The 14,695-nt window shown below is 41.7% G+C and overlaps 1 protein-coding gene across 1 annotated transcript; it reads left to right on the forward strand.

Moving 5' to 3' along the window:
- Positions 1 to 10,379: 10,379 nt before the first annotated feature.
- On the forward strand, positions 10,380 to 13,331 carry LOC120832938 (uncharacterized). Its single transcript, XM_040199651.2, has 4 exons — positions 10,380 to 10,650; positions 10,763 to 10,825; positions 11,736 to 11,886; positions 13,217 to 13,331. The coding sequence occupies exons 1-4, from the start codon at positions 10,510 to 10,512 to the stop codon at positions 13,219 to 13,221; spliced, it is 360 nt and encodes a 119-aa protein (XP_040055585.1). The 5' UTR covers positions 10,380 to 10,509; the 3' UTR covers positions 13,222 to 13,331.
- The last annotated feature ends 1,364 nt before the right edge of the window (positions 13,332 to 14,695 follow it).

The following is a 14,695-nucleotide window of genomic DNA, read 5'->3' on the forward strand; positions in this document are numbered from 1 at the left end:
TTTAAAAGAATATATGTTTAAGGGCCGACACTTTAAACACAGCACATCATCCCATAGATGAGCTCAGCTTGGAAAAAAAAGATCTTAATTGCTATACATTTACTGCAATTCAATTCAGCCATCGCTCTGTGGAGGGCCTGGAAAATGTGTTTCAGCAACAATGAAGACAGTTCATCTTAACGTTGGGACATCAAATCAAAAAGACGCGACCAAACCGGAGTCCAACTGTTGAAATGGATAATCTTGATGTTTTCTCCCTGCAGTGGTCCCACTTCAGTGTGTGCTGACTGTCTGGGCTCCTGAACTTGTTGCATATAAGTCAAAATTGATTTGATTACCCTTTAATCAGTCCTGCAAGATACAGAAATTAGGAAGTCGCTGTCCTAAGAAGACATTATTAATGGGCCATTTGTTTGTTTCCATATCAAAAGAGAACAGTGGTCTCAACATCTATTGGCTGAATTGACATGAAATCAGTTATGTGTTTTTTCTCCCTTCGAGATGTACCATCATCACTTTCCACAACATTAGTCACCAAATACTCAGTTAATGACATTGTCTATTTCTGTTCAGTTTAATTGGCAGTGACACACAATAACAATGTATCATCCCTTAAAACTAAACAATAGTCTAAAATGGCTGAAAAAAGCAGGATACTGTGACTTTTTCAATGAATAAAGGACATTCGTTTAATATTAACAGATGACATGTGATGATAATATGATGATAGCCTTTGGAGCATCTACCCTGAGCGTCGCATGGAGTGTCGGGACGCATTAATTTATCACGCCCATCCACCGCTGATGAGGCTGATAGAATGATGAGTATGTGGCAGAGAGGGGGATGTGGAAGGGTGAGTAACAGCAGCACTAAGTACTAAGTACTACTAAGGATGGAGAGACAATCCCATTTAAAACACGACGGCAGCAAGACGAAAGGCTTATGAAGTAATTGTGTTCCTGTGCTATCGAGGAACAGAGACCAGCTGATCAGAACAGCTGATATTGAAAGGCCCGAATGAGAGGAAGGAAGTTATGAGAGAGCGTGAGAGGAGTTAACGGCATTCATGAGGAATAAGCTACAGGCCGAGGTATGCAAAAGAATAGTGTTTTTGACTAAATGTATGCTACAGTTTTATTTGTTATGTACTGGATACTTTGTTAATTTAGGAACGATTTTGGAAAAACTTTGTTGTAGTTGTAGTCCAGTTTAGTTCTAAAAACCTCCACGTTGGATGTTAATATGAATCCTTTGTCCTTTGTAGGATCTATTGTGATTTAATGTATTGCCAATTAAATCATCTTTATTTGAATCTGAAAGTAAGACAAATGGGACAAAGCGAAAAAATGCATTCCTCCTTTTTATTTTTTTTACAAAGCTTTGAATGTATAATGAATTGTCATGGGAGCTAATGACGTGAGTAACCAAACTTATTACACCGTGAATGCGAAAAGCTCTGTGAAGAGAGGCCACAGTCCCTTTGCAATGTGATAAAAGGGTTGGGGTTAATGTTGTATTTAACAGTGCTCAACAAATAAAGCCTAATTATTCAGCCCGTCAGCTATTGAGCCGTACAACAAATGTGCCGTAACTTATTATCCTTTAGTGAAGGAACTGAAACAAATATGGAAATATCTGCAAAAGTCGTGAGATTTTACAGACAAAGACACAAAAGAAGCTTAGCCAAGCAATTGTTACATCTTGCGTTCAATTCCAGTGCCGTGTTCCTTTCCTTCACTGGGTGCTCTCAGGTAAAGGCTAGGATACCCCCAAAATAATGCATACTATGCCCAGAGTAGTAATGCCCAGAGTAATGCCCAGAGTAGTTCCGTCACTCTGGATCAGGGTGGAGGATGGATAGGAGACGGCTTCAGATTAAGTTAGGATGCCTGAAGGTTAGGATGCACTTACAATCTGTTTCCCGTCAATCCATCCCCCCCTGAACCAAAATAGCCCAACAGCCTCGGGTAACCAAGTCCGGCCAAATGGTTGCATGGTGCAACTTCAACGCACACGTCACGTTACCAGCTGAAAAGATGAATATCATCTTAATGTCATCTGCTTTGAAATGTAAATGAAATTCCCATTTGGGTCTGTTCCTGTGGTGATATTTATGAATGATTGTTGCACCTCACTCACCCCTCATCTGGGTAGTCTAGTTGAAGAATTGTAGAAAAATGTAAAAATGGCAGTGCTGTCATATATCCACAGGATTAACACATAGCTAACCCATAATATGGATCTAATACTCAAACACTGTCAACCGCTTCTTTCTTGGGGAGGTCACGCAATCGTTCTAAATCGCTGATTGACAAGCGCGGGTGCAATCTGACAAGCTTCTGTTCACTCACACACAGCCAGTGAGGGCGCACTGCATGCATCTAAATGCGTGCATGTCCAGTGCGCTCTGTGTGCTTCCCATGTACACACCTCCACACAATGTCATAACACAACACCTTTGCTAACTCAACACACAGGGGATAAATGATGGAAGAGGCCACATGAATGTTTTAGATCTCCTGTGTTTGGAAACAAATCAAACATCCCAAAGTGCCAACGAAAAGGAAAGAAAGGCTTGGCGTCCCTTGAAGGCTGGAATGGAATGGTTATACAACACTAATTCTACTCTATGAGACAAATACAGAAATGAGACAAGGAGCAAGATTCATGATCAGTGTCACGTGTGTTTACTCCTACTTTTTGTTAAAAGTTTCATTCAAAATACTAATGAATAAGTAATAAATATAGATTAGATATACAAATAGATTGTTTGAAATATTTTCTTTTCTTTCCTTCTCTCCCATCTGAGTGGATACAATTCTTTACGCCTAGATTTTCCACGCAAATTAAGAATTCACAATTTATGTAAGGAACCAGAGCAGCAGGGGTCTGAAAAATCATTGCGGGTGTGGTGTACACTGCGAGGTTCTCACTACTGTAAAGTTAAGCAACCTTTAGTCGGGGTTTTACTGACAGAGGCCTGACAACCAGGGTAAACAGCTGGAGGGGCAGAATCCACCAGTGAACAGGTGAACAGAATCAGTACGTCTCAAACCGCCTCTCTGCAGTCTCCTTCCAGCAGCGCAGAACTTTTCACTGTGAGAAGTTATCGTCTGTTTGGATTTCTGACAAATCAAATAAACCCCGAAGCAGGAATGTGGAATCAGAGAAGTACGGCGTGAGTGTCTGTGTGTGGCTCTGTGGAGGTATTTGGGATGGCCAACAGCAAAATGCTTTGATTTGAATCCAGCGCTGAGTGTGGTTTGAGGCTCTGAATACTAACAGGTTGATTTGCCTGTGAAAGATTCTCCAAAACCGAGGATGGTCTATAAGCAGAAAACGAATACAATCGTGGTTTCATTCTTCACCTGAAACTGAGAATCATGTTTTCTTTACCTTAGAATGAGCTCTTGGTAACTACATGGGGAACGGGTGCTCCTCAAAGAGTCCAAAACAGATATTACAAGTTTAACACGTGCACATGACCCGTAGGCCACTGTAGCTTTAGAATCATAATGCAACTAGGAATTAAACGGAATTCGGAACGGAATTAGAATTCATTCATAATTTAGACACAGCTAAATATTGTTTCTAAAGAAAAAACAGTTATGCTTACAGTAAAGTCACTACATTAAGTCATAAATATCTCCCTATAAATAACTACGACTTCTGAGTTGAGTTTATAACGCATTGATAAAGTATTGGCTTTTTACCCCCAAACACTGCATTGCACATATGGCAACAGCAAGTCAAGTTGCTGTCAACCTGAGTGTCCTTCACTTGCGCTTTGCTGCTGTGGGTTTTTCTGAGTCGCTCTTGGCAGACAAAAATGCAGGGTTTGAAAGTGAGAGGAGCAGAGAGGAAAAGAGGGACGGAGAGACACAAACACAGCCCAGTAGCTGTCGCTTTCAGTGGGTGATCTATTCATGTTAGAACACATGAAACACAGTTGAACCCAAATGGAATGAGCCGTTATAGAATGCGTCTAATTGCTAAACAATGTAAAGCCGATGTTTTAAAAATATGTGCACCCACAGTTGAGCAATGACATTAATTAAGAAATCATCATATTTATTTTTAACACATTTTTTTTGTTTTTCATTTTAGAGTCAGTTTTAGTCCCCTGCCATGTTGCATGCATGCCCAAATGAGCGATCCTTATTTGTCTCTCTTTACTGTACTCTTCATGTTCACTGGCAATAGTTGCCTTAGGTACTGCAAAGTGAATAATACCATCAATGGTGTGCTGCAACAGCGTGCAACCCAACCACAGTGATCGTACTCTGAGCAGTGACCGCTCCAATAAACTCTTAATTACTGCTGCTCCTCCACGAATAAAATGTTTTGTTTTACAGACCTACTGCAGCAGTTCTGTCAATTGAAACGAGAGCTATGAGGATGGTTTAGCTAGAATGTAAAGTAGTAAATATGCGTAGCTGTTCAACTCAATTCAACTTAATTGTGTCAATTATACATTTAAATTATCTACATTCATACATACATTAGCCATTTGCTGGCATATTTGTATAATTGTGTATTACGGAGCAAAGAAATGGGCAAATCGTTCCTTTGAAACTGTCCACTTGGTGAATAACCCTCAAATGATCACACATGACAGTGCATTTACAATTCCCACGACTGTAGAATAAGAATACATATATTATTTTTGTGTTTGCTTTTTTTCACCTCTACAGTCAACTTTAATTTGGACAGAAATATTCTGAACAATCCGGAAAAATCTGGCGTTCCCTTCCAACTTTGTTTTCCTCACACACAAGCAGCCGCTCTTCCTACAGAGCATCTGTTTTTCTTTTCTTTGTCATGAATATAATTTCATTCATTATTCCTTTCTTTGTTTGGGCTACTATGCTACTATGGGGTGAGATAAAATGCCTAAGTCATTTTAAGACTCACTATAACAGCTGAAAAGTATCAGTGGGACTAATTAGTGTTGAACAGTAAATGTTGTTTTTACATTTTAATACCCATCCATTTTTAACTCTGCAAAATGAAACCTGGAAGGACTTACATTTTACATTTCTGAATTTGCAAGCTGAGAAGCAAAGCTCAAAAAATGTTCAGTGCAGTAATAAAAGATTTTCCGCATCAATTAATAAAACCCTAATAAGCAATCTACAACTCCCACACGTAGAATAACATGCGATTATGTACTTACCCATTCAAAAAGCTGTTTATTATAAGCGGATGATTAATGCAAAACGCTTCGGAGGAGCATTCCCCCCTCGACGGGTTTCTATTTTCTGTCTTCAAAGCTGTCAATGAACAGAATAATCTTTTCAATCAATCTGAGTTGAAATTTAAATGTTTCTTCTGCAGGGTAGTTTTGAACTCCACTTCTGGCGATGGAGCCTCCCCAGACATGAAGATGCACTTCTCTTCTTTGCGGCTTTCAGCTACATTCATAGGTTAAGTTGGAGGCTATCTGATTTGAGGCACAAGCACAGCCTTTTATCGATGGGGGAAAGCTGCCCTTTCTGTCAGCTTCTTTCTCCGTCTCCAGCCGCCTGTATTCCCCAGATTAGACCGGACGGCCGGCTCATTTTCTGACCCGAGTAACTCTGCTGCAGAAAGGATCCGAGCAGAGGCTATAAGAGAGGATTCAGAGGACAGAGTGAGCAGGAGATAGAAGGAAGAACCCGCGAGCAGGGCAGAGAAAGAGAAGGAAAAAGCACTCACATCCGAGAAGCGGGGTCAGAACAACCACTGACTGACAGAAAATCATTTTGGAAGCTTTTCAGTCTGACTTTTATCTCCATTGAAATGTGGTCTGTGAAAGCAGAGTGAAGAGACTTTTCCAGACACATACTGTCATAACCCAACAGTTTCACATCTTTATGCTGCTGTGAACTTTAGATAAAAAACAATTCTGCACAAAGAGATAGCATCCAAAACATCCAATGTATAAATCATTGTCAGAGACCTGCTTTCTTTTTATTTTTTTATGGCAGCACAACCCTCAACATAATCTTACATTTCACATGAGCACAACAGCTGCTGCCTCAACCGTACCATCACAAACTGTCTCTGGGGTGACGTTAAGGTAAAGTGTTAATAGTGCAGAAGCTCACGTAAAGTGAAAAAAACACATTTACTGAATTGTATTAAAAGATTTACAGTTATCCCGTCCCGCAGACAAAGGGTGCCGGTCAGAAATCCATGACGGCGGTGCTGCAGAGCAGAGAGTTTACCCTGAGCCTGCACCTGCACCTCACCGGGGCTGTCAAAGGGATTACGTTGTGTTCAAGAGGTGGTTTGTGTCTGCACGTGCACACGTCTGTCTTTGAATATGAAACCATACATGGGCATGCAGCGAGCAAAAAGGTATTAATATATTATCTATCTTGTGGTGTTTACTCTTCAAGGCAATTTATTCAGAGGTTATTTATATTTTACAGCGTCAGGCTGGCAGTATCAAACGTGTGTTTGTTCTTCCCACATGCATCACATGTATTTTTAAAATTCAAAGCGTGTGTATGTTTCATGCATGCATATTCCTTCAAATGTTTCATGGCCACGCAACATTATTCATCCGTGTATTGCAATGCCTTTGTCAAGGAACCGACAGTAAGAGAATACTATTAATTTCAATGCCGTTCCTGCACGAGCCTGATCAAAACTTGATTTAAAACAATTATGCACTTTATATAAATCTGAATTACTTTGAAGATAGAGATCCCAAACTTCACATGCTGTTGTAACTTCATCCAGAGCAAAAGCCTTTTGAAAAACTTTAAATGCGTTACTTAGAATCGAGAATTCAACGGAAAACAAAACAAAAAATCAAGGTTTTTAGCGAAGGTATAGTGTTGCCATTAACCTTAAGGTGCTTGTTCCAACGGCTGTGGAGTGTCTTCACTCCACAGCCGTTGTCTTCAAATAAACCACAAAGGCAGTTTGGAATAACTAAATTCTCAGGTCAAAAATACCTTTAGCCCTCACTCTCCTTTCTGAACCATGGTCAGTCTGTCTTTTACTTTTCTGTTGCTGAAACACATGAGAAGGTCAGATACCAGAGCCAAAGACAGTGCACCGATTCCCGTGAGACAGGTGTGAGGATGCTGGCATAAATCTATTGAAACAAAGTGTAACAATTCAGCCAATCAATAGCCATTACGTCTCTGTCAGATCTGAATGGGTGCCGTGATTATGAGTTAATGAAGTTCTGGATTAGAAGTGGCATCACCCATTTTGTTCAGTAATGGATGATTGATTAGAAAGAGAAGAGACTCTGACAATCTTACCGTCTTGTATTTCCTTTCTTTATGAGAAACCAAGATTGATTTCCAAAAGCTAAATGTGCTTAGATCTACATTCAACCTCTTCTGGTTGAATGATCTTATCTGAAAGCGCAACGTCTCTGTGAAAGGCGTGCAGAAAATCCGAATGCAACACCAACACAAAAGGGTTTCAGCAGGGAAGAGCTATCCGGGTAGCACTCCGACTCCCCGGGGAAAGGAAACGAGGTTGAAGCCGGGGAAGCGTGCGCTGTGGGTCGCAGAACATAAGTTAAGGCTTCCGGCGGAGTTGTCATTAAACAGCGAAACAGACGCGAGGCCAGAATATCACCTTGGAGGAACTGAAAAGTTAAATCCCAGGAGATCATTTTTTTCTGAGGTGGGCAGGACATGATGTTCTTCCAGGCCCATCAAACAAGCCATCTGCTGGGGAGAGATGAGGGCTTCCTGTGTACACACAGCGAGAGAGCTCTCGAGGCCTTCAGCATCCAAAAGATGCCACTGTGCATGTTAACACAGCTAGCTGATGACAACAGTGGACCTTTCTTTCCTGCAAACAGCAAACATCGTCATTCTTTTAAAATGATGAAACATTTGAAATATTTCAAATCTTTATAGTTCCACCAAAAGACATTTTGTGAAGTGATTGAAATGTTGAAAGCTAGGAAATAGTATTTTAGGTCAGATGGTTTCGTCCACTTTTGTTTCCCCTGAAGGCTGAACGTTTTCAAGGACTTTTCAAGGACCATCGAGCGGGCTTCGTCTGACGATGAATAGCGTATCACATAATTCAAAGCTCAAGAATAAAAGAGCAAAGTTGTTCATCATCCGTCCAACAGTTGTTTGTGTAATGAGAGGCTCACAGGGCCTAAACTCTGATTGGACTGCTGTTTCTCTGAAACTGGGAAACACATCTGTCATTGGGAACGGCATCAAACTCATATGTGCCAAAACTAGACTCATTTTTGATCCAAGAATAGAAAGACGTGGTTAAATTCACAACTCGTTGTACAATGTGAATTTCTTTGCTCTTCTAAAGCTTCAAATAAATCAAGTTTAAAACATAGTATTAACTTAACGCGACCCGAAAGGACACTTGCGGTATCAATGCTTACATTCATGTACCAGAACATGGGAATATGTTAATTATTTTCACCCTTTCACAAATGGAGCTGTTGAACAAGCAAAGATTTCAACCAAAGTTGTTTGATTTTACCTTCTGGAATTACCCGATAAAACCATCTGCCGAACCATGACGGTTTCCTTTTGACAGTAAAAGCAGGCAAACAGACAGGCATGCATGCAGGTGGGACAGCTTCTGTCACACAATCAACACACATTAATGTGTTATCATTGGGGATCGTGCACCTGTGATGCAGCACCGTGATTACACCGATCCGTCTCTGACCTGTTCCCCTCTTTTGTTTTCTCAGGCAATCTACCGCCACCATAATGAGCCGTCTATTTCTCTTTCACCTCAACCCTTTTGTCCGTTCGTTACCTGGAAAAATAAACAAGCTGTTGCCCAACTCTGCTGGACACCTTCCTCATAAAGAAGCCGGCGTTATGGCAACTCACTGTTCAATGACTGCACAGCACGATGTGGTGTAAAAGTGGCTCCACTGCTGTCGCAAAGGTAAAAAAAACACATGACAAAGAGTTAGAAAAAGAGAAAATATATACTTGAATGAGAAAAATGTTAGCGACCCAAAAAACAATAAATAAGAAAGTCTTTTTGTGCAGATTCATGTGGAAACAATATGTATTCATTGAAGAGTGGAAACCAAATCGTCCCGCACATTCTTAATTACTCCAATCGCCTGTAAATTACCTATTAATGTATTGCATTTCTTTGTAATGTCTCACAAAAGTCATCCATCAACCCAAGCGTGTACACACAAAAGAAGAAAAATGACTTTTTTCCTTCCTGTTGGTTTGTATTCACTGCTGGTGCTGATACAGGAAATGAAGGCAGCCATATCGTCCAGTAATAACACAGTGGTGATCATGAGGCTCCGACCATGGAGAGATGGAAACACAATGATTCGGAGGACAGAACACTCTCACAACCTGATCAATACACATCGGCGCGCTGCTTTGACAACCAGAATAGAAAACAATCACATTCTGTTTGCAGCCCCCACATGAATTCACTGCTCATCTCAATCTGTCATTTCTTTTCCATTCAGTTCTCACATCTACAGCAAGCAGCAAGCTGTGGATGTGAGAACGGGTATTAAACAGACCCTTTAGTGTACTATAATAAACTATACTTTAAACTCTTGACATTATCTGAGAGTTCATTCATTGTTCAACTTGCAGTCAGAGGTGAGGATATTCAAGGGTAATCTCAATGCACGCCTGCCTTAAGCTAAATGCCAAGCACTAAGAATCAATATAAGACAAGCTTCAAAAGTATGCAACACTGTCACCATGTGGACCGAGTTACTTATTGCAACAATGAGACATGAGGGAAAACAAGCACCCACCAATCAAAAGACCACTGCAGTGTTCTTTATGAAGCAGGTGGGGAGAGCCAAACAACTTGTAGTTATGTCCAGACAAAGAATCCAGTCTTGTGTTTTAAACATGCAACTAAAATGAGAATTTTATGAATTGATTTTTTTTAAAGTAAAGTTAGTAATGTTAATTTAATGCTAAAGTACATCAGGCCAGAACCTATTCACATTTGTCAGCATTTCAAATTAAAACACTTGACAAGAAACTCAAGATTTATTTCTAAAAACTTGCGATCAACCTAAATCCTATCAGGTTGAATGATAAAACGTGGCTGAAAGAAGAAGCCAAGGACGAGCCATACGGGAAGTGCCTCAACACAAAAGGAAAAACAATCAACAGATTGAAATAGTTGTCACCTCTGGATAGTCCCCAACTCCAACATCTGTTTATTGGGCAATTTTAATAGGTACTTAGGGCCTGAGCAGGGTTGGGTCAGTACCACTGCACTGCACAACCCCGATGACCTGGCATTGGCATGCAGCACCGCCCTCCTGTGGTGACACCGCGCACTACAAGTGGCTCATGACATCTCTTAGTTGGGCTGGAGGACACGGCCGCAGCCACAAAGTGCAGCCACAAAAACTCAGAAGACTGGAACAATAAACGTCCTTTTCCTCCACACATCTACCTCTTTTTTTTGGAAGGGGGTGGTTTAAAGACATGTGACTAGTGGCATGCAGCCACCGAGGAAACAGAACGGCATGCTGTGAGCTCTCGGTCACGTGGCGTTTGGATGGTGAGTTGTGAAAAACCACATCAGTGTGTCCGGACGCGTGAACCAGGCATCTGCTGTCAGTGTGTGACCACAGCCTCGAACCTGCTGACATCGGGGGTTTCCCATCTCAGGATGCCTCACAGGAGCAAAAGAGAGAAGGTAACGTGGATGCTTAGTGCAAAATGTACTTTTATTATGTCATCAATATCATAATGACTATTGTTGGTGTGAATATTGAGTTGTGCCGGTTTTTCGCTGTCACCCATTAAAGGAAACTAAATCTGGCAAATCTGGCAAATCCGGAAGTAAAAATGGCCCTGCAGAAAACCAAGATGTAAGTATTTTTAAACTTTCCCTGCATTAGCTACAAAAACAAATTTGCTACACAAATAAGAAATACATTACTGGAATGTGTTAATTTAGTTAATTATTGTAAAGATAATACAACGATAAACACCATCAAGCAAGGTTTCCTTTGTTATTGTTTTTTTATGGACTTTTTTTCGCTGTTATGCATTTAATTTATGATTTATTTTTTGTTTGTTTTGGGGTTTAATTGGTGTCATGAGCACACAACCTTAATGGATTCAAGTGCATCCCTGCAAACCTTTTTACGGCCTTCAGGGGGAAAGTCTTTACACCCAAAGTTGCTCATGTGACATCTCAGCGTGATCTTATGAGTCTATTTTCTTTTTTCCGTACTTCTCATCACGACTTGTATGACCTCTGAGTACAATAGGAGTCATTGTGGCGGCTATTTCTGTCCTTATTGCTGCGACGTACCAGTGATGTCGAGTACAGTGCTTTGAGATCGGAAGAGACCGGATTGATCGACGGCCCGACCTGCTATTTGTCCCCATTGACAGCTTTATCAGCTCCATTGCTCAATTATTCCGTCCGCAGAGGCCCATCACAGGCTCTGTCCACTGATGCAGTACGGTACTGTGATCGGGTTGCTTTGCTGAGAATCACCTGATCTGATTCGGAAAGGAACTTGAACCTTAACCACAACACCCTCGGCACATCTCCTGTCCTACTCTCTTTTTGTCTCCTCTCCCCTCCTGCCCACGATCCATCTCCTCCCCCCCCCCCCCCCCGCTGCTCTCTTCTCTCCTCCTTTGAAGTCCACCGTGACACTTGAGTAAAGTGATTCCTGTGGCATTTCCTTTGGGGCGGCGGAACTACCTCGGCCCTGCCCGGCTCCTGTAACGGGAGCTGTTCCTCTGCGACTCTTGTTTCTGCAGGGCTCCAATAAGAAAGTGCCTCCCGCAGCTCAGGTGATGAGGGTGAAGCAGCCGGGGTCACACTCGGCCACGAAGAGGGAGAAGAGGTTCAGCACTTCCTCTTTCCCCCTCAGTGCTAACAGAGAGCTGCAGAAACTGCCTGCACTTGCAGGTATGCCTCCCTCAAATGCACAGCGCCTCCGTCAGGAGCCTCACTCTTTTCCAATGCAACTCCTTTGCACGGTGTTCCCCCGTAAAAACTCACGTGTCAGCGTTATGGTGCTCAGCATCGGCCTGGGTCTCCGTGGCGATTTCAAGACAACGTTTTTGAACATTTGGTTTGGGATCTCTCTCGCCTAAGCATTTTTACTCATTCTTGTCCGTCTCCACACCGTGGCACTAAGGTGCCTCTGCTTCAACTGATTTATTTCTCGACACTAATTACTGTGATTGGATGTGAAACTTCTTACTTCACGTGCAACTCCACCCCTTTGTTTTCACCGTTATCCAGCCTCACCTCCAAACAGGCCGTACATTCTCAGTGATAACCCTAAACCACAAAGACCTCATCTGCAAACACCACGCACAGTATAGTATGTACGGCATGTCAATTCTGCAACGCTGACTGAAAGGTACGGGACCTTTTTAGGCATTTGGGAAGAAGCATGGTATGGAAAGGCAGTGTTTAATGAAGTCATTTTCAGCTCGTTATTGTTTGTTTGTATGTAACTGTTTGCTCATAGAAAACAAAGACAAAAATCTCGACAGATACATGGCAATAAAAGAAGAGCAATCTTGCTTTGTTCTTGGTGTATTTATGTGAACGTGATCAATGCAGTGTGGGGTTTGGTCTTGAGCTTTTGGCCTTGGTCTTCTCCTTCTCCTGAAACAGGCTAGTTCACCTTTATTTGATTGTATGTTCGGCTCATATTAACAATGGATGGCCTTGGTGGATCCTTGTAGCCGTCTCTTTAACTTAGAGGCCTTTGCTCACTACATAATTTACAGGTAAGCAGACTGCCCATCAGCCTTATCTGTAATGCAAACAATGTGCAATCAGCTGCATCCCCTTTAGGACACAGATCTTACCTTGTAAGATAAGTCAGACTGAATGGACAGTGGTGGGATCCAGGCCATCCAATAATAACTCCACACGTACGACCAATTCAAACATGATCCCTGAACGGTACGTTTTGTAACGAAGATCACTCACCTCGCAGTACGAATAACTGGGAAGGCTCTGTTTTTTTATTTATCCCTAATCAGCAAACTGATCAGCGTAGCGATGAGAAGCCAACTGGTCCCTCTGTCAGCGTTGATTGATTAGTAGCAGTACACATAAACCCCGGTGCCATCTCTGAGACACGACTGTGAGGTTTAGGTTTGATCATTTACATCAATCTTTCATGGCTTCTTTGTTTCCACACGGCATTACAGGCAGGATCCGGCCTGAGTGGCTTCCTGTAAACTACACCCAGCTGTGCTTTCTTTTCTTATACCAGGATGAACCAGGGTGAGACTGCAGGGAAACGACAGAGGTGAGCAGTCCAGAGGTGATGGACAATTTGAGGGAGACACGGCCACAGTTCACAGCGTGTGGATTATTAATAAAAAAACACGGTTGATTTGAGGATTTAATCATGTTTCTGTATGTTTCAAATGTATACTTGAAGGCCTGAATGAGAACACAAGAGAAGAAAATGGATTTAGTGTAGGAGCGCTGTTCATTTATAAATACATCTACAAGTGTATAGTGGATATTTGTGCTTTCTGTATCTCTGTGAGCAGAGCAGAAAAACATTTTTTCTCCCTTTATCGTCTCTGATATGAAGCCACTTCGTCTCACTTGCTGTTGAGGGCTGTTGTATGCTTGATGAAGAAGGGAAAACTGCATGTTATTCCAAGTGCCTGTGAAACATTTAGTGATGGGCTTGTGTTACTGACGGTCTGGAGAAGCACAGGCTGCCATCCTCTGGCTGAAAATGGGAATTCTTTTGTTTTCTTTGGATGAACTCAGTTTTTGAAGTCAAACATTCCGAATTCAGTCATATAATGTCTCTCCAAGACAAACCTCTAAAAATGGGTTACAGAAAGAACCACTACTTCAATAATGCATTTGTTAGGGACTATTTCCAACTGCTGATTCATACATATTAATGTGCATTAACCTCACCAGGAGTGTCTGTGTGTGTGGGCCTCGATCAATACAGACCACAAAGCATGTTGAAAGATCATGTGCAGATGATTCCCGTCATGTGTTTTTTTATGTTTTTGGGCAACAATGGACATATTTCATTCATCATGTTGCACAGATAAACTCTCGATGAGACGTTCGTGTTGGTTTTTGCTCTTATTTATGAGATTGTTTGGCAGTACCAACAATTTTTCATCCCAAAAAATATTTGTGGTAATAAAAAGAGAGCTGGGGTATTTTAGAACTGGTACCAACTCCTGCACAGCCGATCTTACCAATAGAAAGTAAGTGGTGGCTCACAGAAAACACAGGCATCGGTTGTCATGGCGGTGGAATGCAAAGGCACTTCTTGGAGAGGCTTTGGCCCCGCGGTGAGAGAATGCCATGTCTGCTTTGCTCGGTGATACGTTCGACCTTCCTCTACTTTACCCTTTTCCCCTTTTCGTGGAAAAATCAAGAAACGGGGGGTTGAAAACGCAATCCACAATTAAAGCTGAGGCAAAAATGACCTGCTATAATTTGGGGTCAAGTATTAAAATTTGATATTTTGCGCTTAAGATTGACATGCATTTGAATAAAGCATTTAGACTTAACCACCCCTCGTCTTCATTGGTGAACTTTTCACTAATTAGTTGTTAATTACTTGTCTGACATTGCACATTGTAGGTTAACCGCACCCCTTCTTTGTTATCAGTTACTGTGTGATGACTTTGAAAACAGTGTCAAACCCAACTGTTACAAAAACTCTGGTCGGCCTTGTGATTTGAATGTGGTTTTAGTTTGCCTT

The sequence above is a fragment of the Gasterosteus aculeatus genome, chromosome 15, assembly GCF_964276395.1.
Source record: "Gasterosteus aculeatus chromosome 15, fGasAcu3.hap1.1, whole genome shotgun sequence".
Taxonomy (NCBI): Eukaryota; Metazoa; Chordata; class Actinopteri; order Perciformes; family Gasterosteidae; genus Gasterosteus; species Gasterosteus aculeatus.